This window comes from Pseudophryne corroboree, chromosome 1, assembly GCF_028390025.1.
Source record: "Pseudophryne corroboree isolate aPseCor3 chromosome 1, aPseCor3.hap2, whole genome shotgun sequence".
Taxonomy (NCBI): Eukaryota; Metazoa; Chordata; class Amphibia; order Anura; family Myobatrachidae; genus Pseudophryne; species Pseudophryne corroboree.
In genome coordinates, this window is record NC_086444.1 from 526,095,030 (window position 1) to 526,119,875 (window position 24,846).

At 45.0% G+C, this 24,846-nt stretch overlaps 1 protein-coding gene, 1 non-coding gene and 1 pseudogene across 4 annotated transcripts in view; all 3 read left to right on the top strand.

The window, feature by feature from the left end:
* The window catches only part of RIC1 (RIC1 homolog, RAB6A GEF complex partner 1), a 268,206-nt gene that overhangs the window by 233,087 nt on the left and 10,273 nt on the right, over positions 1-24,846 (top strand). For all 3 annotated transcript variants that reach the window (XM_063913985.1, XM_063913986.1, XM_063913984.1), the window contains exons 20-25: positions 5,575-5,733; positions 17,979-18,115; positions 20,551-20,837; positions 21,980-22,174; positions 22,558-22,735; positions 22,885-23,073. In XM_063913985.1, coding sequence (XP_063770055.1) covers positions 5,575-5,733; positions 17,979-18,115; positions 20,551-20,837; positions 21,980-22,174; positions 22,558-22,735; positions 22,885-23,073 — 1,145 coding nt within the window. The remainder of the gene's footprint in view (positions 1-5,574; positions 5,734-17,978; positions 18,116-20,550; positions 20,838-21,979; positions 22,175-22,557; positions 22,736-22,884; positions 23,074-24,846) is intronic.
* On the top strand, positions 1,902-2,002 carry LOC134961764 (U5 spliceosomal RNA; annotated as a pseudogene).
* On the top strand, positions 2,611-2,717 carry LOC134932510 (U6 spliceosomal RNA). The gene has a single exon (XR_010179375.1). It is a non-coding gene; the product is annotated as a U6 spliceosomal RNA (small nuclear RNA).

Genomic DNA, 24,846 nt, shown 5'->3' on the forward strand with positions numbered 1-24,846 from the left:
AGGCGCAGGGGTGTTAGTGGGAATTTTTAGTTCAATTCTAGAACATTCCTGCCCTACATCTTTAAGCCACCAGAAGGCGCAGGGGTGTTAGTAGGAATTTGGTTCGGGTTTCATGCCCATGTGAACTGCTTTTCACATAAAGAACACTTTAGTTTCCTAATAAATATGCTGTTCAGCAATAACATATATATATAGATATATATGCCATATAATAATGGTATTAAGTCGTGCAAGTGTCTGTCTGTTGCCTATTATGATGTTTGTCTACATAGCGAATAAGGCTCTAGTGCAGACTAAAAATGTTAACATTGGCAATTCAAGTTAAAACAGCGGTAATCGGAGTCTCAGAATAACTCCGCCAGCGCTAACAAAAGACAATCTTTCCAAAGTGACAATTTTCCTTTGGGTACCAGAGTGTTTATTTCACTAGTCTTATAATTTAATGCACGATTCTATGTCAAATCTCACACCGATAACTACGAGTGAGAAGGGTACATTAGTCCAGCACTCAGATAGTGCGGGGTTTTGGACAACCATAAATAATCGTTTCCAAAAGGACGCGATCCGCCATTGGTATATGCGTTTCTGTCAAACATTATAAAAACCACAGATACATTTGGGTCACTAGAATCTATGTATGAAACCATACCGATCACGGTTAAAAGAAGCTGCAGAGTATATCTGTAAAGCTTCTGCTAACGCCGGTTACTTTCATTGTCGTTAGTAACGCGCGACAAGGCCAGAGCTTGTTTGCTCCTAAATTTGATATATGTGTAACGACATTTTATCCCTTTAGGATATTCTGCCATTAGCGCATACAATTTACTTGTAACAGCGTTTTATTCCTTTATAAAAAAAAAAAAAAAAAAGTCACGCCTTGTAACGAGTGCTTGCTTCGGCAGCACAAAATTGGAAGGTTCACATGCAAATTCTTGAAGCGTTCCATATACAGGACGTTACAGTCACAAGTCAGTGGGTTGATGACCTCTTTTACAATTGTGGAAGTGTGTCTTTTCATGTTACAGTTGCGAGGTTTCATGACTTCAACTCATATATGTCTCAGCTATTTACAGCTTGGAGTACAAAACTGCTTCTGTCGAACGGGTTGGCAGGTTGTCATTTAGTCTTTGCTGGTTTATAAACCAGGCAGTAGTACGCCAACAGAGTCAGAGTTACTTATTCCCCTCTGTTTGAGCAAAATCAAACAGCTCCGTTCCAATATCAATCAGCAAGTAATTTTCTGCAGTTAGTTTTTGCTTATTGAAGACACAAAATTGTATAATTGCATTTGACCTTCACAATGCGTATTTACACAGTCCGGTTTCTTCATCACAGGTTTAGCGTTTGCAAATCGCCGCAACCATTAACCATTTCATTTCTACAGTTGCTTATCGCTTCCTGTATTTACCAAAGTGATGTTGGAATGATAGCTCATCTCACATAAGAACTATGTATCAACAAAGTTCCTATATCTTGCGTTACTAAGGTATACTGCGGTAGCAGATTAAGTAACAATCACATCTAAGTCTGTCTAAACGATGTCAATTCCTAGGTAAGATTATAAATATGGTAATTCAAAGACTTTTACCTACTACACCAGCAACAACAAAAGTACACTTACACTAGCGGTACATTGGTGTATTCACTTATTAAGAATAAAGATGGGTTTTCAATTTAGTTCGCCACCCTTCATTTGCTTTACCCACAAAGGAACAAGGGTGCGTATACTCTGGATTACAGTCACAGAGAGTCAGGATTTGTCGTTATAAGGTTCTAAAACACGACAGATTGCTGTCGATAAATGTACTAGAACTCTGTGCATTTTACAATGCAATAGATAAATGTCCTAGAACTATGTGCATTTTACAATGCAATAAATCGCTTTCAGTCTGACCAGGGATAGACTCTGGTTTCTCTTCAGAACAAATAAATCTTTCGCTTTTTACTAAAGATTTCTGTGGAGAGGAACAACCGTGAGTTTCATGTAATTTTGTTTTTCATACCTGGCTCACGCTGCCCTTAAGCAGTCAAACAAAGCAACGGCAGTTGCATACTCAACAACCAATGAGAACCAATAAGCCGCATGGCAAGGCGGTAGGTAACTCAAATCTTCAATGGCTCAGAACGCCATTATGTGAAAATGTCAAAATATCAATCCGTGAGTGGACATCTGTTAGACAGACGATCTCACCTGTCAGGGTTTGGATTTTAAAACACTGGACATTAAATCCAGAGGTGTTTCAGATGTGAGTCCACAGAAGGGGGTTACCCTCAAGTATACATGAGGGCATCTCACCACAATTACAAAAGCTCAGTATGTGTACATCACATTCATGGGGTCATTCAGCATCGTGTATCTGGCTTCACCAATTTCCGCTTCTTTCTTCGTTGCCAAAACGGATCAGAAGACAGTTCGTCACAGGCATACTGGTGGTATCTTATGGGTTTCAGAGAAGTTTGCTTCTCGAATTTTCAAGGAATACTTGCACACGATCTTGGCCCGCTCATAATACGTCCAACCTGTTACATCAGGGAACGTTCTTTTACCCATAGTTACCTATGTACCTATTATCTATGTACCGCAGCTGCGGTTGACGGGGTGAGGGTTCAGTGCTCGCTTCGGCAGCACATATACTAAAGTTGGAACGATACAGAGAAGATTAGCATGGCCCCTGCGCAAGGATGACACGCAAATTCGTGAAACGTTCCATAAGACCGCCCTCTTAAAAAAATAGAGCATTACAGTATCGGTTATACCAACCATGTAACGAAATAGTAAGCCGCTTAAGGCAGCTCATTATTAAAACATTTCGTGTGCTTACATAGGTTGTAAACCTCAGAAGTTTCCAACATCATACTTCAAGTACCCGTATTCTGTTAAACGGGATGGAATGGAAAACTGCGTTCATCTGCACTAACAGTGCAGGTATCTGTGTGGTAAACGTATTTTCAAAGAAGTTTGCCTCTATTTGCGTCTGTAAACATCTTTCTACAAGGTGTCACCAAAGTTCAGACTCTATTTATCCCACCTACAGCGCCAGGCGATTTGAGGTTGGGTTCAGATTTATTACAGTTTTCATATTTTGGAACCCTTTCAACAAAGGGGAAGTAAGTTTCATATTTTTTGAACCTTTACAACAAATGAGAATTAAGTTTCTCACTTTGGAAAACATTTTTCTTCTAGCCTTGCCTTCGGCAAGGGTGCTTCGGCAAAGGTTTTGTTTTCATATTTGGGTGCCTTGTATTCCAAGCCACCGTATTTGAGTTTCTCATGACAAAGCAGATCTTCGGACGAAATCCGCTTTCGTATTCTTCACATCAATATACCAATAGTGGTTCCTGTGTGGACTGCACATTCTTGAATTCTGAATGTGGTACACGCGTTACGCGTTTATATATGTACCGAACGTCTACAGTACGTGATCTGAATACGTTGTTTGTTCTATATGATACTGTAAACTGGGGTTAGCCAGTTTCTCAGCAGACATTATCCAGTTGGATAATAATGACTACAAGTCAGACTTACTTTAAGGCTAAGTTACAATCGCCTACGTCAGTAATAGTTCTTCCCACAGGTTCTGTGGGAATGTCAGACCCAACGGGTCGTGGAGCGTCTACAACGCGGCTACATAGCCTTCAGTGCACCACGTTTGTGCACGTTTATACGTTATTAATGGTGGCGCCATCAGCATTTAGCTTTGGCCTGCCTACTGTTACAAGTATCAAACAGCTCTCCCGCCCACGAGGGAAGCTTTGGTACGTCCCAAGAGTACTCCAGTGACCCCTAGTGGATGATAAAGAAAATAGGATTTTGGTACTTACCAGGTAAATCCTTTTCTTTGAATCCATAGGGGGCACTGGACGCCCACCCAGAGCAGTTTTACCTGGGTTGTTTTAAGCTCAAAGGAGCTTAGTGAACAAATTTAACTTGGATGGTATTAAGCTCAAGGGAGCTTATGGTAACACATTTTCACCGATTGGCTCAAATTATAAAGTTCTATCGGTTAAGGTGTCAACTGTTTAGTTGACAATAAGGTTACGGATCAACTTTGTGGTTGTCCGTTATGTTATAGGGATTCTCCATTGTCAACCTCTCTATATCCTGTTCGCTCAGTAAAAAACACTGGCAAGGTACACTGAGGTACTTGGGGATATGGAGGGGGGGGAGAGTCCTGAATTTGAATATTCAGTGCCTTTGTTCGGCTACGCCCGTCCATATCCCAAGAGTACTCCAGTGCCCCCTATGGATTCAAAGAAAAGGATTTACCTGGTAAGTACCAAAATCCTATTTTATAACTTTGTGCATTAAACAAAGTGTGTGTACATTCACACAATTCATTTATGTTTCATATACACCTTATACACACAGCCTGAAGGACATTTAATACAATATTTTTAATAACTTTGTGTATTAAACAAAGTTTGTGTACATTGAGCCATCAGAAAACAAAGGTTTCACTATCTCACTCTCACGCAAAAAAGTCCGTATTTCGGAATATTCCGTATTTCGGAATATTTGGATATGGGATACTCAACCTGTATTCAGTTTGTATATACTTTTACAAATGCGTCGTACAGATGTTCTCATATGCCTAGCCTTAGTATGCCATGAGATGCAAGTGATCCAAGCTGAGTGACTTTTTTGCTTTATTGTGCGTTTGTAATCTCAATGTGATGCGACAAAACTGCTTCACCAGACTGCAGTAAATCATCTCATCTCGTATGTGTCACTTGTATATCTGTGTGCGACTGAGTCAACAGAAGTCAGCAACAGAACTTGGTGTGAAAAATAGCCTTCGTATACAGAATTGGACTCACGGGACGGGGTGCAACTGAAGCAATAATATATGAGGATCCATCTGTATCTGTTCTGTCTTTCTTTTAACGTACCTGTGAGAAAACAGTGTGTTAACTTGTCAGGCCAAACACATACTGAGACGCACATGAAAACACGATTTAACTGCATTTTATTGAATTTACAAGATATTTGGAGAAGCTGCATGTAACATTCAAAAATGTGTTATCCTATTTACCTTTTACCCTTAAAGTTCGGTTTTCAGTGTATGCAGGTACTGCAAAATAGGTACAGTTGCACAGCCTGTCGTACCAGTTGTCCAAATCACCTATATCTTTATGTGTATGGCAGGCTTTAATATTGGATCAGCGTTTTCTGCTGTAGTTCTATTAACTTCTCCTTCTACATTTTTTTTTTTTGCAAGCAACCAACTTATGTAAAACAAAATGTGTGTTTTGGTGGGCAAGTAGAATGAGGTTTTCCCCGTAGCATAAATGTAATCTCCGATTACCAAGTGCATTAGTTGTTTTAATGAATTTTTTATGGTGTTTTCCTAGTGAACCGCTTTAAAACCAAAGCTGCCTGCTTTCTGCTTGTTCATATTGTTTGCCCTGCCTAATACAAGAACTTTGAAAGACATTGTACCATTGGACATACCACTATATTGAATCTGGCAGTGTTGCTTTTAGGTCTGTGCCACACTGGTTGTATTGTGTGTAAAAATAAACCTGATGGCATGATCTGTCCTAATTAACATTGCAAGCCTGTCTTTGTTACAGAACATGGAAGCGGCAGCAGTAAGCAGGCAGCATGCAACCCTCCTCTTTAACACCGCGTTGGAGCAAGGAAAGTGGGATCTGTGCAGGCACATGATACGGTTTCTAAAGGCTATTGGCTCTGGGGAATGTGAGACGCCTCCTCCCACTCCCACCTCACAGGTAAGCATTACCGTTATTACCTTTCATTTGAAAGCACATTGATTTCTGAAGCAGTATCATCTCTGAAGTGTATAGCAGGGGATGTAGTGGGCATACCGATGCCCAGAATGTTGGTGGGCAGAAGATCAGCACCAGAGTACAGACACCGGTATCCGGAGAGCAGACACCTCGAACGTAAGAATGGCGGGGAGATGGGAGGGTTAGAAATTAGGGGGAGGGTCAGGCTGCAAGAAGGGAGGGTTAGGGTCGGGAGAGGGTTAGCATACTTACCCACCTGATGTATATATGTATATATGTATATATGTATATATATATATATATATATATATAATATATATATATATATATATATATATATATATATATATATATATTTCTCTAACGTCCTAGTGGATGCTGGGGACTCCGTAAGGACCACGGGGAATAGACGGGCTCCGCAGGAGACAGGGCACTTTAAGAAAGAATTAGGATACTGGTGTGCCCTGGCTCCTCCCTCTATGTCCCTCCTCCAGACCTCAGTTTGAATCTGTGCCCGGACGAGCTGGGTGCACCTTAGTGAGCTCTCCTGAGCTTGCTAGGAAAGAAAGTATTTTGTTAGGATTTTTTATTTTCAGAGAGATCTGCTGGCAACAGACTCTCTGCTACGTGGGACTGAGGGGAGAGAAGCAGCCCTACTCACTAGAAGATAGGTCCTGCTTCTTAGGCTACTGGACACCATTAGCGCCAGAGGGAACGTACACAGGAACGCACCCTTGGTCGTCCGATCCCGGAGCCGCGCCGCCGTCCCCCTCGCAGAGCCAGAAGACCGAAGCCGGCGTCAGAAGCAAGAAGACTTCGAAATCGGCGGCAGAAGACTCCTCTCTTCATATGAGGTAGCGCACAGCACTGCAGCTGTGCGCCATTGCTTCCACACTAAACCCACACACTCCGGTCAATGTAGGGTGCAGGGCGCAGGGGGGGGGGGGCGCCCTGGGCAGCAATTAGGTACCTCTTGGCAAAAGCAGCATATATACAGTTGGGCACTGTATATATGCATGAGCCCCCGCCATTATTTTTACACAAAACGCGTGACAGAAGCCCGCCGCTGAGGGGGCGGGGCTTCTTCCTCAGCACTCACCAGCGCCATTTTCTCTCCACAGCTCCGCTGAGAGGAAACTCCCAAGGCTCTCCCCGGCAGAATCACGGTAGAAAGAGGGTAAAAAGAGAGGGGGGGCACATAAATTTGTCGCAAAAAGCTTTATATACAGCAGCTACTGGGTTAACACTAAGTTACTGTGTGACTCCTGGGTAATATAGCGCTGGGGTGTGTGCTGGCATACTCTCTCTCTGTCTCTCCAAAAGGCCTTGTGGGGGAACTGTCTTCAAATAGAGCATCCCCTGTGTGTGTGGTGTGTCGGTACGCTTGTGTCGGCATGTTTGACGAGGAAGGCTATGTGGAAACAGAGCGGGTACAAATGAATGTGGGGACGGCGCCGACACCCGATTGGATGGATATGTGGAAGGTTATAAATGATAATGTTAATTCCTTACATAAAAGGTTGGATAAAGCTGAAGCCTTAGGACAGTCAGGGTCTCAACCCATGCCTGATCCTACAGTGCAGAGGCCGTCGGGGTCTCAGAAGCGCCCACTATCCCAAGTTGTTGACACAGATATCGACACGGATTCCGACTCCAGTGTCGATGGCGATGATGCAAAGTTGTTGCAGCCTAAAATGGCTAAAGCCATCCGCTACATGATTATAGCAATGAAAGATGTGTTACACATCACAGAGGAAACCCCAGTCCCTGACAAGAGGGTTTATATGTATGGGGAAAAAAGGCAAGAGGTAACCTTTCCCCCTTCACATGAGTTAAATGAGTTATGTGAAAAGGCTTGGGAATCTCCAGATAGAAAACTGCAGATTTCCAAAAGGATGCTTATGGCGTATCCTTTCCCGCCAACGGACAGGTTACGCTGGGAATCCTCCCCTAGGGTAGACAAAGCTTTAACACGCTTATCCAAGAGGGTAGCCCTGCCGTCACAGGATACGGCCACCCTAAAAGATGCTGCGGATAGAAAGCAGGAGGGTATCCTGAAGTCCATTTATACACATTCAGGGACCCTACTAAGGTCGGCGATTGCGTCGGCCTGGATGTGTAGTGCTGTAGCAGCATGGACAGATACCTTATCTGAGGAACTTGATACCTTGGACAAGGATACTATAGTACTGACCCTGGGGCATATAAAAGACGCTGTCCTATATATGAGAGATGCCCAAAGAGACATTAGCCTACTGGGCTCTAGAATAAATGCAATGTCGATTTCCGCCAGAAGGGTCCTGTGGACAATGGATGCCGACTCAAAAAGGCACATGGAGGTTTTACCTTACAGGCGGTCTCTCGGACCTGGTCTCCACAGCTACGGCTGGAAAGTCAAATTTCTCTAACGTCCTAGTGGATGCTGGGGACTCCGTCAGGACCATGGGGAATAGCGGGCTCCGCAGGAGACAGGGCACATCTAAAAAAGCTTTTAGGTCACATGGTGTGTACTGGCTCCTCCCCCTATGACCCTCCTCCAAGCCTCAGTTAGGTTTTTGTGCCCGTCCGAGAGGGTGCAATCTAGGTGGCTCTCTTAAAGAGCTGTTTAGAAAAGTTTTTTTTTAGGTTTCAATCTCAGTGATTCCTGCTGGCAACAGGATCACTGCATCGAGGGACTTAGGGGAGAGATTTCCAACTCACCTGCGTGCAGGATGGATTGGAGTCTTAGGCTACTGGACACTTAGCTCCAGAGGGAGTCGGAACACAGGTCAGCCTGGGGTTCGTCCCGGAGCCGCGCCGCCGATCCCCCTTACAGACGCTGAAGAGACGGCAGAACGGAGGTCCGGAAAACAGGCGGCAGAAGACTCCACAGTCTTAATGAAGGTAGCGCACAGCACTGCAGCTGTGCGCCATTGTTGTCACACGGCTCACTGACTCAGTCACGGAGGGTGCAGGGCGCTGCTGGGGGCGCCCTGGGCAGCAATATAATTACCTTTAGTGGCAAAAGAAATACATCACATATACCCATTAAGGCTATATGTATGTATTTTGACCCAGGCCAGTTTCTTAAAAACCGGGAGAAAAATCCCGCCGAAAAAGGGGCGGAGCTTATTCTCCTCAGCACTCAGCGCCATTTTCCTGCTCAGCTCCGCTGGTGAGGAAGGCTCCCAGGACTCTCCCCTGCACTGCACTACAGAAACAGGGTAACAAAGAGAAGGGGGGCATAAATTGGCGATATTTATATATTAAGAGCGCATATATAGTAAACAACACCTTCTAGGGTTGTTTATATACATTTATAGCGCTTTTGGTGTGTGCTGGCAAACTCTCCCTCTGTCTCCCCAAAGGGCTAAGGGGTCCTGTCTTCGATTAGAGCATTCCCTGTGTGGCTGCTGTGTGTCGGTACGGGTGTGTCGACATGTATGAGGACGATGTTGGTGTGGAGGCAGAGCAATTGCCGATGATGGTAATGTCACCCCCTAGGGAGTCGACACCGGAATGGATGGCTTTAGTTATGGAATTACGTGATAATGTCAGCACACTACAAAAGTCAGTTGACGAAATGAGACGCCCGGCAAACCAGTTAGTACCGGTTCAGGCGTCTCAGACACCGTCAGGGGCTGTAAAACGTCCTTTACCTCAGTCAGTCGACACGGGTACCGACACAGATGAATCTAGTGTCGACGGTGAAGAAACAAACGTATTTTCCAATAGGGCCACACGTTATATGATCACGGCAATGAAGGAGGCGTTACAGATCTCTGATACTGCTGGTACCTCAAAAAGGGGTATTATGTGGGGGGTGAAAAAACTACCTGTATTTTTCCCAGAATCAGAGGAATTGAATGATGTGTGTGATGAAGCGTGGGTTACCCCCGATAGAAAATTGCTAATTTCAAAGAAGTTGTTGGCATTATACCCTTTCCCACCAGAGGTTAGGGCGCGCTGGGAAACACCCCCTAAGGTGGATAAGGCGCTCACACGTTTATCAAAGCAAGTGGCGTTGCCGTCTCCTGATACGGCCGCCCTCAAGGATCCAGCAGATAGGAGGCTGGAAACTACACTGAAGAGTATATACACACATACTGGTGTTATACTGCGACCGGCAATAGCCTCAGCCTGGATGTGCAGTGCTGGGGTAGTGTGGTTGGATTCTCTGACTGAAAATATTGAGACCCTGGATAGGGACAGTATTTTATTGACTCTAGAGCAATTAAAGGATGCTTTTCTTTATATGCGAGATGCTCAGAGGGATGTTTGTACTCTAGCATCAAGAGTAAGCGCGATGTCCATATCTGCCAGAAGAAGTTTATGGACGCGACAGTGGTCAGGTGATGCGGATTCCAAGAGGCATATGGAAGTATTGCCATATAAAGGAGAGGAATTGTTTGGGGTCGGTCTTTCGGACCTGGTGACCACGGCAACTGCCGGCAAGTCCACCTTTTTACCTCAGACCCCTTCACAACAGAAAAGGACACCGTCTTTTCAGCCGCAGTCCTTTCGCTCCTATAAAAAGCGACCAAAAGGACAGTCTTATCTGCCGAGAGGCAGAGGAAAGGGTAAGAAAGGGCAGCACGCAGCCCCTGCCCAGGAACAGAAGCCCGCCCCGGCTTCTACAAAGCCATCAGCATGACGCTGGGGCTTTACAAGCGGACCCAGGAACGGTGGGGGGTCGACTCAAGATTTTCAGCAATCAATGGGCTCACTCACAAGTGGACCCGTGGGTCCTGCAGATAATATCTCAGGGTTACATGCTGGAGTTCGAAAGGTTTCCCCCTCGCCGGTTCCTAAAGTCTGCTTTACCAACGTCTCCCTCAGAAAGGACGTCGGTTTTGGAAGCCATTCACAAGCTGTATTCTCAGCAGGTGATAGTCAAGGTACCCCTCCTACAACAGGGAAAGGGGTATTATTCCACACTATTTGTGGTACCGAAGCCGGACGGTTCGGTAAGACCTATTCTAAATCTGAAATCCTTGAACCTGTACATACAGAAATTCAAGTTCAAGATGGAGTCACTCAGAGCAGTGATAGCGAATCTGGAAGAAGGGGACTTCATGGTGTCCCTGGACATAAAAGATGCTTATCTGCATGTCCCAATTTACCCCTCACACCAAGGGTATCTCAGGTTCGTGATACAAGACTGTCATTATCAGTTTCAAACGCTGCCGTTTGGTTTGTCCACGGCCCCTCGGGTCTTTACCAAGGTAATGACCGAAATGATGGTTCTTCTACGAAGAAAAGGCGTATTAATTATCCCTTACTTGGACGATCTCCTGATAAGGGCAAAGTCCAGAGAACAGCTGGAAGTCGGTGTAGCACTAACCCAGGTAGTGCTTCAGCAACACGGGTGGATTCTGAATCTTCCAAAATCTCAATTGTCCCCGACAACTCGTCTGCTGTTCCTAGGAATGATTCTGGACACGGTTCAGAAAAAGGTGTTTCTCCCGGAGGAGAAAGCAAGGGAGTTATCCGAACTTGTCAGGAACCTCCTAAAACCAGGAACTGTGTCAGTACATCAATGCACAAGAGTCCTGGGAAAGATGGTGGCTTCGTACGAAGCGATTCCATTCGGCAGATTCCATGCACGGACATTTCAGTGGGATCTGCTGGACAAATGGTCCGGATCGCATCTGCACATGCATCAGCGGATAACACTGTCACCGAGAACAAGGTTGTCTCTCCTGTGGTGGTTGCAGACTGCCCATCTGTTAGTGGGCCGCAGATTCGGCATACAGGACTGGGTCCTGGTGACTACGGATGCCAGCCTACGAGGTTGGGGAGCAGTCACAAAGGGAAGAAACTTCCAGGGCGTGTGGTCAAACCTGGAGACGTCTCTTCACATAAATATACTGGAGCTAAGAGCGATCTACAATGCTCTAAGTCTGGCAAAACCGCTGCTTCAGGGTCAGCCGGTGTTGATCCAGTCCGACAACATCACGGCAGTCGCCCACGTAAACCGACAAGGCGGCACGAGAAGCAGGAGTGCAATGGCAGAAGCTGCAAGGATTCTGCGCTGGGCGGAGAATCATGTCATAGCACTGTCAGCAGTGTTCATCCCGGGAGTGGACAACTGGGAAGCAGATTTCCTCAGCAGACACGACCTTCACCCGGGAGAGTGGGGACTTCATCCAGAAGTTTTCCACATGATTGTGAACCGTTGGGAAAAACCAAAGGTGGACATGATGGCGTCTCGCCTCAACAAAAAATTGGACAGGTATTGCGCCAGGTCAAGAGACCCTCAGGCAATAGCTGTGGACGCTCTGGTAACACCGTGGGTGTACCAGTCAGTGTATGTGTTCCCTCCTCTGCCTCTCATACCAAAGGTACTGAGAATTATACGGAAAAGAGGAGTAAGAACGATACTGGTGGCTCCGGACTGGCCAAGAAGAACTTGGTATCCGGAACTTCAAGAGATGCTCACGGAGGATCCGTGGCCTCTACCTCTAAGAAGGGATCTGCTTCAGCAGGGACCTTGTATGTTCCAAGACTTACCGCGTCTGCGTTTGACGGCATGGCGGTTGAACGCCGGATTCTAAAAGAAAAGGGCATTCCAGAGGAAGTTATTCCTACCTTGATTAAGGCTAGAAAGGAAGTGACTGTACAACATTATCACCGCATTTGGCGAAAATATGTTGCGTGGTGTGAGGCCAAGAAGGCTCCAACGGAAGAATTTCAATTGGGTTGATTCTTACATTTCCTGCAAGCAGGATTGTCTATGGGCCTAAAATTGGGGTCCATTAAAGTTCAAATTTCGGCCTTATCAATTTTCTTCCAGAAGGAATTGGCGTCAGTGCCTGAAGTACAAACTTTTGTCAAAGGTGTACTACATATACAACCCCCAATAGTGCCTCCAGTGGCACCGTGGGATTTGAACGTGGTTCTAAATTTTCTCAAATCTCATTGGTTTGAGCCGTTAAAATCGGTAGAATTAAAATACCTTACATGGAAGGTAACCATGCTGTTGGCCCTGGCTTCTGCCAGGAGAGTTTCAGAGTTGGCAGCTTTGTCATACAAGAGCCCATATCTGATATTCCATTCGGACAGGGCAGAATTGAGGACACGTCCTCAATTTCTCCCTAAGGTGGTTTCGGCATTTCACTTAAACCAGCCTATTGTGGTGCCTGCGGCTACTAGCGACTTGGAGGACTCCAAGTTACTGGACGTTGTCAGAGCATTAAAAATATATATTTCAAGGACAGCTGGAGTCAGAAAAACTGACTCGTTGTTTACATTGTATGCACCCAACAAGATGGGTGCTCCTGCGTCTAAACAGACGATTGCACGTTGGATCTGTAGCACAATCCAACTTGCACATTCTGTGGCAGGCGTGCCACAGCCTAAATCTGTAAAGGCCCACTCCACAAGGAAGGTGGGCTCATCTTGGGCGGCTGCCCGAGGGGTCTCGGCATTACAACTTTGCCGAGCAGCTACGTGGTCAGGGGAGAACACGTTTGTAAAATTTTACAAATTTGATACTCTGGCTACAGAGGACCTGGAGTTTTCTCATTCGGTGCTGCAGAGTCATCCGCACTCTCCCGCCCGTTTGGGAGCTTTGGTATAATCCCCATGGTCCTGACGGAGTCCCCAGCATCCACTAGGACGTTAGAGAAAATAAGAATTTACTTACCGATAATTCTATTTCTCATAGTCCGTAGTGGATGCTGGGCGCCCATCCCAAGTGCGGATTGTCTGCAATGCTTGTACATAGTTATTGTTACAAAATCGGGTTATTACTGTTGTTGTGAGCCATCTTTTCAGAGGCTACTTCGTTTTGTTATCATACTGTTAACTGGGTTCAGATCACAAGTTGTACGGTGTGATTGGTGTGGCTGGTATGAGTCTTACCCGGGATTCAAGATCCTTCCTTATTGTGTACGCTCGTCCGGGCACAGTACCTAACTGAGGCTTGGAGGAGGGTCATAGGGGGAGGAGCCAGTACGCACCATGTGACCTAAAAGCTTTTTTAGATGTGCCCTGTCTCCTGCGGAGCCCGCTATTCCCCATGGTCCTGACGGAGTCCCCAGCATCCACTACGGACTATGAGAAATAGAATTATCGGTAAGTAAATTCTTATTTTTTTGCCATATATTCCCTCACAACCTAAGAAAGCACCGTATTATCAAATGCAGTCCTTTCGATCACATAGAGGCAAGAAAGTCCGAGGTGCGTCTTTTCTTGCCAGAGGCAGGGGTAGAGGAAAGAAGCTGCACAATACAGCTAGTTCCCAGGAACAGAAGTCCTCCCCGGCTTCCTCTAAATCCGCCGCATGACGCTGGGGCTCCACAGGCGGAGCCAGGCCCGGTGGGGGCGCGTCTCCGAAATTTCAGCCACAAGTGGGTTCACTCACAGGTGGATCCCTGGGCTATAGAGATTGTGTCTCAGGGTTACAAGCTGGAATTCGAAGTGATGCCCCCTCACCGTTACCTCAAATCGGCCCTGCCAGCTTCCCCCATAGAGAGGGAAATAGTGTTAGCAGCAATTCACAAATTGTATCTCCAGCAGGTGGTGGTAAAGGTTCCCCTCCTTCAGCAGGGAAGGGGTTACTATTCAACAATGTTTGTGGTACCGAAACCGGACGGTTCGGTCAGACCCATATTGAATTTAAAATCCCTGAACATATACCTGAAAAGGTTCAAGTTCAAGATGGAATCGCTCAGAGCGGTCATCGTAAGTCTGGAGGAAGGGGATTTTATGGTGTCTCTGGACATAAAGGATGCTTACCTTCATGTCCCCATTTATCCACCTCATCAGGAGTACCTCAGATTTGTGGTACAGGATTGTCATTACCAATTCCAGACGTTGCTGTTTGGTCTGTCCACGGCACCGAGAATATTTACCAAGGTAATGGCAAAAATGATGGTGCTCCTGCGAAAGCAGGGAGTCACAATTATCCCATACTTGGACGATCTCCTCATAAAGGCGAGGTCCAGAGAGCAGTTGCTGATCAGCGTAGCACGCTCTCGGGAAGTGTTACAACAGCACGGCTGGATTCTGAATATTCCAAAGTCGCAGCTGATTCCTACGACGCGTCTGCCCTTCCTGGGCATGATTCTGGACACAGACCAGAAGAAGGTTTTTCTCCCGACGAAGAAGGCTCAGGAACTTATGACACTGGTCAGAGACCTCTTAAAACCAAAAGAGGTGTCGGTGCATCACTGCACGCGAGTCCTGGGAAAGATGGTGGCGTCATACGAGGCCATTCCCTTCGGCAGGTTCCATGCGAGGACCTTTCAATGGGATCTGTTGGACAAGTGGTCCGGATCGCATCTACAGATGCATCGGCTGATCACCCTATCCCCCAGGGCCAGGGTGTCTCTTCTGTGGTGGCTGCAGAGTGCTCACCTTCTCGAGGGCCGCAGATTCGGCATTCAGGACTGGGTCCTAGTGACCACGGATGCAAGCCTCTGAGGGTGGGGGGGCAGTCACACAGGGAAGAAATTTCCAGGGTCTGTGGTCAAGTCAGGAGACTTGCCTTCACATCAATATCCTGGAACTAAGGGCCATATACAACGCCGTAAGTCAAGCGGAGACCCTGCTTCGCAACCAATCGGTGCTGATTCAATCAGACATCACCACCGCAGTGGCTCATGTAAACCGCCAAGGCGGCACAAGGAGCAGGGTGGCGATGGCGGAAGCCACCAGAATTCTTCGATGGGCGGAGAATCACGTATGAGCACTGTCAGCAGTGTTCATTCCGGGAGTGGACAACTGTGAAGCAGACTTCCTCAGCAGACACGACCTCCACCCGGGAGAGTGGGGACTTCATCAAGAAGTCTTCACGCTGATTGCAAGGCGATGGGAACTGCCACAGGTGGACATGATGGCATCCCGTCTCAACAAAAAGCTACAGAGGTATTGCGCCAGGTCAAGAGACCCTCAGGCGATAGCTGTAGACGCACTAGTGACACCGTGGGTGTTCCAGTCGGTTAATGTGTTTCCTCCTCTTCCTCTCATACCCAAGGTGCTGAGAATCATAAGAAAAAGAGGAGTGAGAACAATACTCATTGTTCCGGATTGGCCAAGAAGGACTTGGTATCCGGAACTGCAAGAAATGCTCACAGAGGACCCATGGCCTCTGCCTCTCAGACAGGACCTGTTACAACAAGGGCCCTGTCTGTTCCAAGACTTACCGCGGCTGCGTTTGACGGCATGGCGGTTGAACGCCGGATCCTAGCGGAAAAGGGCATTCCGGATGAAGTTATTCCTACGCTGATAAAGGCTAGGAAAGACGTGACAGCATAACATTATCACCGTATATGGCGAAAATATGTTGCTTGGTGTGAGGCCAGGAAGGCCCCTACAGAGGAATTCCAGCTGGGTTGATTCCTGCACTTCCTACAGTCAGGTGTGACTATGGGCCTAAAATTAGGGTCCATAAAGGTCCAGATTTCGGTCCTATCCATTTTCTTTCAAAAGGAACTGGCTTCACTGCCTGAGGTTCAGACGTTTGTTAAGGGAGTGCTGCATATTCAGCCCCCTTTTGTGCCACCAGTGGCACCTTGGGATCTTAACGTGGTCTTGGGGTTCCTGAAATCCCACTGGTTTGAGCCACTTAAGACCGTGGAGCTAAAGTATCTCACATGGAAAGTGGTCATGCTGTTGGCCTTAGCGTCGGCTAGGCATGTGTCAGAATTGGCGGCTTTGTCATGTAAAAGCCCCTATCTGGTTTTTCATATGGACAGGGCAGAATTGCCGACTCGTCCGCAATTTCTACCGAAGGTTGCGTCTTCGTTTCATTTGAACCAACCTATTGTGGTGCCTGCGGCTACTCGTGACTTGGAGGATTCCAAGTTGCTGGACGTGGTCCGGGCTTTGAAGACTTATGTTAACAGAACGGCTGGAGTCAGGAAGACTGACTCGCTGTTTATCCTGTATGCATCCAACAAGCCGGGTGCTCCTGCTTCAAAGCAAACTATTGCGCGCTGGATCTGTAACACGATTCAGCAGGCTCATTCTGCGGCAGGAATGCCGCATCCAAAATCAGTGAAAGCCCACTACACAAGGAAGGTGGGCTCTTCTTGGGCGGCTGCCCGAGGGGTCTCGGCATTACAGCTTTGCCGAGCTGCTACTTGGTCGGGTTCAAACACTTTTGCAAAATTCTACAAGTTTGATACCCTGGCAGAGGAGGACCTTGTGTTTGCCCATTCGGTGCTGCAGAGTCATCCGCACTCTCCCGCCCATTTGGAGGCTTTGGTATAATCCCCATGGTCCTTACGGAGTCCCCAGCATCCACTAGGACGTTAGAGAAAATAAGAGTTTACTCACCGGTAAATCTTTTTCTCGTAGTCCGTAGTGGATGCTGGGCGCCCGTCCCCAGTGCGGACTTTCTGCAATACGTGTATATAGTTATTGCTTAATAAAGGGTTATGTTATATTGGCATCCTTTGGTTGATGCTATGTTGTTTGTTCATACTGTTAACTGGGTAAGGTTATCACAAGTTATACGGTGTGATTGGTGTGGCTGGTATGAGTCTTACCCTGGATTCCAAAATCCTTTTCTTGTAATGTCAGCTCTTCCGGGCACAGTTTCCTTAACTGAGGTCTGGAGGAGGGGCATAGAGGGAGGAGCCAGTGTACACCAGGTAGTACTAAATCTTTCTTTAGAGTGCCCAGTCTCCTGCGGAGCCCGTCTATTCCCCATGGTCCTTACGGAGTCCCCAGCATCCACTACGGACTACGAGAAAAAGATTTACCGGTGAGTAAAATCTTATTTTGTGGGTCACACACTGGTGTGATATTTAAGGCATACTGGCTGTGCTGTATAATGTGCACACAGGTGGTCTAGAATTCTCTATTTGTTGTATATTGAAATGTAAAATGATACAATTGAGGTTTCCTATCTTTTGGATTAAAAGTGTACAAATCTGAACTATGGCATAGGGCTGTACAAATACTGGTTGTCATTGTGGCTCAAAAATTCCCCAAAGCACCAGCCAAGCACCTTTCTTCTATGCCACCCAACACAGCAAACGGCTAAATAACAGAAATCAGCTTAGCGAACACCATCCCTCACCAGTGTATGCAGCTTTGGGATCCCAGCATTTAGAACCACCAGATACAATATTCTAGAATGCAAATGTTCTGCCTGCGGCCAGAGGTGCAGTGCAGAGGCAGATGGCTACTGTATATATATATAATATGCTAAATGTTTAAATACATCTGTACATCTCTGAATTGTGAATCCTAAAATTTAGCAGTGTGTGAGGATGATTTCTGTCATTGTACAGGAGCCCAGCTCTGCTGGTGGGTTTGAATTCTTCAGGAACCGCAGCATAAGCTTGTCCCAGTGTGCGGAGAATCTTCCTGTTGGAAAGTTTAACCTCCAGAAAACCCTGAGCATGCCTACTGGCCCTGCCGGCAAGAGGTGAGCCTTTGTCATTCATTCATAGATTTTTCTGAACTATTACTAGATTTGCCAATTGATTTTGAATTTTAGCAGATGCTCGTACCCATAAACCTCAGCGTACCTAGTGACCAAAATCCAATCTGCACCATGACCACTTTTCATAAACATTGACCTTTGAGTACGGGGTATAAAATGTGTTTGTAGATAATAATGTTGTTTCATGTATCTGGCAGCATGGTGACAGATGATCAGATCAGGAGGTGTATTTATACGAGGGTAACCATCCAGCCCAGGAACATATCTTATTTCAGCAAAGTGTGGGAAGTAATAGTATCTGCTACTATGAAACATACTATTCATCAGTGCCTGGATGCTCATGCACTTCTGAATACTGTATATTTCATAAAGGAGGCACAGTACTGTTTTCCTTATTATGTACTATAACAATACTTAGTCACTCTACTTGTGTAACTTTAGCGCTCTCCAGGTAACGCACGCTCTACTTATTGACAGCTACTCAGAACAACTTTAATCTCTCCAGAGCTGTGTGCTGCTGACATCATGCAGAGTTAGCGGAGTTTTGAAAGAAAAGGGTATTGGGAACCGCACAAGTTCAATATTTAAGTTAGCGGAGTGTAACACCCAGCGGTGTTAGTTCTGTCTACGAGATGTCATACTGACTATCATTGTGCGTCTGGGTGTAACTGGAGCGAGAACAGGGCCACAATTATATGTATGTGTATGTGTGTGTATATATATATATATATATATATATAAAATATTATTATAGTGTGCACTCACGCTTACTTGAATAGTACACCTTGGTCCGGTGCACAACTCCTCACTGCAGAGCATGTAGATAGAATAGTTGGCACTCAGAAATAAATGGATGACACCAGCGCTGGTATGGTCGATGTTTCAGGGACAACTCCCTTTTATCAAGACATGTCTTGATAAAAGGGAGTTGTCACTGAAACGTCAACTATACCAGCGCTGGTGTCGTCCATTTATTTCTGAGTGCCAACTATTCTATCTAATAAGTTATAAACGATATAGTTCCTAGCAAGTGCTGCTATAATAAAGATTGCCTTAGATTGAACTATCTATTTAGATAACACCTGTAGTACACCTGCAGTCTATAATGAGCACTAGTCTATGATTGGTGGAAACAGTGTTTAAATACTAGGATAGGAATAAGTGATGGACACCTTCTGATGAAACCGTTCAATTGATATATCGGAGAAACGCGTTAAGGACCTATTCCACACTCCATCTGGGAACACCAACGCTTGGGACTATAGAACAGACATCTTGGCAAAAATCTCCAACCTAAACCTTGGTGAGAAGCTCCCTTAAAAGTATTAATGAGGAGAAGCTGAGCGGCGTGCAGCCACAGCGGAGAGCTGCCTTCTCACCCCTCTAACTGGAAGCTTTGAGGTCAGTACGTGAAGCTGCTACCACTCCGGGAATACGCGACTCCGGCAGAGATACATCGAGCGGCGCGCAGCCGGGCACTGCGTCTCCCGGAGCTTTACATCTAAAACCCTGCTGCTGGGGAGGTGAGCAACAATATTTCACGATATCCCTCTAATTAAATTCTGGGACATTGAAATACCCTATGAGCCATAATTGACTGATTCCACTAATAAAAAATTCAGTACTTGAATCAGATCCTGGAATTAATAACGCTACAAAATTACTAACCATGGTTATGTGATAAAAAAAAAAAATTTGTTACTAGAAGTGGCAACATATGTACTTTATTTGAGTTGGAGACCAAGGACTGTCCCAATAGCTATTTACAGTTACCATCTAGCGTTTTGAGTGTTCCCATTAATGTGAATTTGTGATATATATGAAAATTGATAAGATTATAATATCTAGTTTTCATTTTTATGTGAACTTATGATGAATGCAAAAGTCATGAAAGATTATAATATTTAACTTTTTATGTGTAATAAATTTTATACAATGCAAAAAATATTATAAGTATCTTTCTTTGCTTGCATAATTCATTTATAGACATAGCAGGTGCTTAGCGCTCTTTTTATTATTTATTTGTGATTGTTGTATGGTATACTTCTAGCCGTAAGTGGGAGCAGCTTGTTTTTTAATAAGTGGCAATCGATACAAAATTCAGTTCCTTTTCCTTTATTGTGATTAGGGCAACATTTATTTGAACTAGTATACTGGTGCGCCTGAGATATTGTCTGCACACAGACGCCCAAGGAGTGACATTGAGTTGGCCTCCCGATACGTCTGTGTGTGTGTATACAAGGATTTTCTATTCTGTATTCTATCTATCTATCTATCTATCTATCTATCTATCTATCTATCGGTATATATGTGTAAATTAGAAAATTAAAAATATAAATCAGATAGCCTTGAGGTCTAGTTTTTTTAATTGAAACTAACATGTAATTGATTTACCATGGCCACTGTTGTGTATTTAGGTGGAGTAAAGACAGCGACTGTGCAGAGAACATGTACATAGACATGATGCTGTGGAGGCACGCACGGAGGCTGCTGGAAGAAATCAGACTAAAAGACCTTGGCTGTTTTTCTGCGCAGCTGGGCTTTGAGCTGATAGGCTGGCTATGTAAAGAACGCACGCGTGCTGCGCGGCTGGAAGATTTTGTCACTGCCTTGAAGAAGCTTCACAAGGATTTCCTTTGGCCTTTCCCTGTTATACCAGCTTCGTCCATCAGCTCTCCTTTTAAAAATGGCAAATTCCGGGCAGGTGTGTTGGCTGTTTTATCTGGAATCGTTACGGGCTAAGATATGTGTGACTATAAGGCGTCACCAGACCAGTGTGTGTTACATAATGTGATGAATGATCACCGTTTAAATAAAAGAAAACCTCAGACAGAAGTAATCTGGGCTTACTGTTATCATGCTCTTGTACAAGCAAGCAGTCAAGCAGAGTAAGGTGTGATTCTGCACAGAATGAAAAGTGATCAAAAGTTTTTATATGTATTCCAGCTATATAAGAATTATATACGTCTATCATGGTGTGTACACACGGTGTGATTTTTTTTTTCTTATGATTTTGACTATATAGTCAAAACCGTAAGAAAAGTTAGTGCAGATCACAAGGTGAAAGTCACCTTGCGATCCCGATTTGATACCGATGTGCGGTAGACATCACAAGCCTAGATAGACTGTGCAGGCAAGTCAATTTTTACTCTCTCTATAGAAGAAATAGTCAAAATCGATACTTAGCCAAAATCGCACATAGTCAGTATCGCAAGCACACTCATTGGGCGGGATTCAATTCTTTTCACCCCTTTACACACCCGTTCTGTTTCTGCCCGTTGTATCATTATTTCAGCTCGCTACCCCCGGAGTAGCATGGCACCCAACCCTTTACACAGCTAAACCTGATTACTATGGGCGCAATATGCGCGATAACGGAGATCATTTTAGAAAGGAAATTGGGCGTGATATATAATTTGAATCTCACCCATTATGTGCTTGCTATGCCAACCTAGCCCCTGTCGCATAGTGAGAATCGGGCATAGCCTGAATCTCACAGTGTGTATGGGCCTTCAGTTGGGAGACAGGATGTTCATGAGTGGGTGGTGCTCCCTGAAGTCAATATAAATAGTATACAGAAAGAAGATTTCTTTGTGTGGCACTCTTATTTCTGTATACAAAAGCAAGCAATCCACTGCAATTATTCTATAACGCTATGGATTTCTTACATTTTTCTTTTTACAAATCAGCAGAGATTTTTAGCTTTTAACCCATGGATTTTATTACATGCTGCTTGTGTATTATAAAATCCTTGCTTGTATCTTATTTTGTAACAAGTTGTTTATTATATAGCTGTAGTTCTACTTGCAGTAGTAAAGTTGTTGCTCTCTTGCTGTTGATGTGCAGTAACTGGGGAGCAGTACCTTAAGTCACAGTCTGCTGATAACTTCCTAAGCATGGACATGGACAGTGGTGTTCCCAGTGCTCCTCGAAGTCACTCATGGATGGGAAGCCTTGGGACGTCTCACAGAGAGATGGATACAGCCTCATCTCACAGCCCTCACACCCAGGATGCATTCCTGTCACCGTTATTGAATAAAGGTAAGTGTACCATATGTCCTACGATTGATGATGAGAAAGAACCATTGAAGTGTGAGGGAGGGAAGATGGTTGTTGCAGTGACTCTTGATAATAACAGATGGCCAATATGTCAAGTGATGTGTGATTGCCTGCCGAGTGACATATGTTTACAGGCTAGTAACCATCAGAGTGATGTGTATTTCCCAGGGAAAGAGAACAGTGTATGTGCCATAGCTAACCATTCACTGGTCATCCGCTCCTCAGACACTTACACCCAATATGAAGTGTTTAGTTTCAGCAGTAGACATATTCCATATGCGTGATGGTGGCTAAAGGTCTATAGCCTCATGCCTAATTTGTCCTGCTGCAACTTATTATATTTTCTTCAAACATGTTATTTGCAGGAGATGAATGTAGCATTGGCTCAGCAACTGATCTCACTGAAACCAGTTCCATGGTGGATGGGGACTGGACAATGGTTGATGAGAACTTCTCCACCCTGAGTCTTACGCAGTCAGAACTGGAACACATTTCTATGGAGCTGGCCAACAAAGGACCTCACAAATCTCAAGTCCAGTTACGGTACAAGATGGATATGTGATAGCATGCATTAAAGGATAGGTTTACATTGCTTGCAAAACCCCCATCAGGCATTGTTTTATTGCCAGCAAATAATTACACTTTATTTTAATCACTTTGAATTTAGTATTAAGTTGTATTCTCTCATTCAGATACTTGCTGCATGTCTTCATGGAAGCTGGCTGCCTGGAGTGGTGTGTAATCATTGGGCTTATACTGCGGGAATCTTCCATTATTAATCAAGTGTTAAACTTTCTGCAATGTCCTGAGGTAGCAGATGAGATGTTACAGGGTATACAGAGCGGTTTGCAGGCTGTGGATGCCTGGGCCACCAGTGACTGGTGAGTATGAAGGTCAAGGGGGATTGGGGCAAAATCTTTTGAGACAGTGTTCTTATCAACTAATATGCAACCTCCTGGGCACACCTACACGTATTGCTCCAGAGACCAAGGAAGTAATTACAGCAAGCCTCCATTTATTCAGCAATTTCCTTAACAGCATGATATGTATAGGCCAGTCCTGGAGGCCTGCTTGTAGTCTGTCTGCCAATAGGCAAAGACTTACTTACAGTATTTAGGGATGTAGTCTTTCCCTAGACCTATAAGATTTCATGTAAACATGGATTTTCTTTAGCACATTAGATTATAGTTTTGTAGTTTAGATGTAACAAGCTTACTCCACGGTTGCGGCTTAATTAATCAGAAATAATATTGTTTGCTATTTGTTTTGAAGGTTAAATTAATATATAATAATGCAAGAAATGGGTGATGTGGTGAGGTAGGTTGGCGCTGATATTGAATGGGGGGATTCCAATGGAAATGGTGAAAGTCAATTTTTAGGTTAAATTGAAAACAGATTAATACTTATCCAGAGGAGTTGGACTTGCGGACTCTATTCTCATTTCACTTAATGTCTTTTAAAAGTGCCCCCTCAGAGTGGCATTTAAGTACATGCAACGAGATTTAAAAAAAAAAAAACAAACTGTCTTTTTTTTGTCTAGAATAAGTTTTTCTAGAAGGATTTTTGTTTTAGATGGATGTACCTTGCTTACATGTTTTGTGGCAGGGTAAAGCTTATCTGGGATTCTTTTTCAAACGGTATAAGCTGGCTTTTCCCAGTAATGTGAGTTTCTGTTGCTGGGTTCAGACTCGTACCTTAACTTAAATGGTAATTTATTAGCAGTTTCTTATATAGCTCAGCATATTCCGTTGCGCTTTACAATTAGAACAACAGTTATAGAACAAAACTGGGCAAAGACAGACAGAGGTAGGAGAGCCCTGCTCGCAAGCTTGCAATCTATAGTGTTTGAAGGCTAATCAAGGTATCTTCATATCATGTGAAGGTCTTTTGCTAGTTTTAGAACTATAGTTTATAGCACAGGTTCTCAAACTGGGTTCACTACGGCTGGCCGGCGGTCGGGCTCCCGGCGACCAGCATCCCGGCGCCGGGAGCCCGACCGCCGGCTTACCGACAGCTTGGCGAGCGCAAATGAGCCCCTTGCGGGCTCGCTGCGCTCGCCACGCTACGGGCACGGTGGCGCGCTACGCGCGCCACACTATTTTATTCTCCCTCTATGGGGGTCGTGGACCCCCACGAGGGAAAATAATTGTCGGTATGCCGGCTGTCGGGCTCCCGGCGCCGGTATACTGAGCGCCGGGAGCCCGACCGCCGGCAAACAGAAGACCACCCCTCAAACTCGGTCCTCAGGACCCCACACAGTGCATGTTTTGCAGGTCTCCTCACAGAGTCACAAGTGAAATAATTTGCTCCACTTGTGGACCTTTTAAAATGTGTCAGTGAATAATGAATACACCTGTGCACTTGCTGGATTACCTGCAAAACATGTACTGTGTGGGGTCCTGAGGACCGAGTTTGAGAACCACTGGTTTATATGGTAGAGAACAAAAGGATGCCCTGGTGCATACCTAATTTTCACATAATTGGTGTGATGAGCTCATATCAAGGTATATTTTAATGTGTAGTAATCTGCATACCAGTATTCACGGATAATGCAGGGTATTTCAATCCTGTCAAGGTATCTTTATCTTCTAACAGAGATGATGTGGATCTCAGAGTAAAATTTTATAACAGACTTTTAATGTACCAAATAAAAA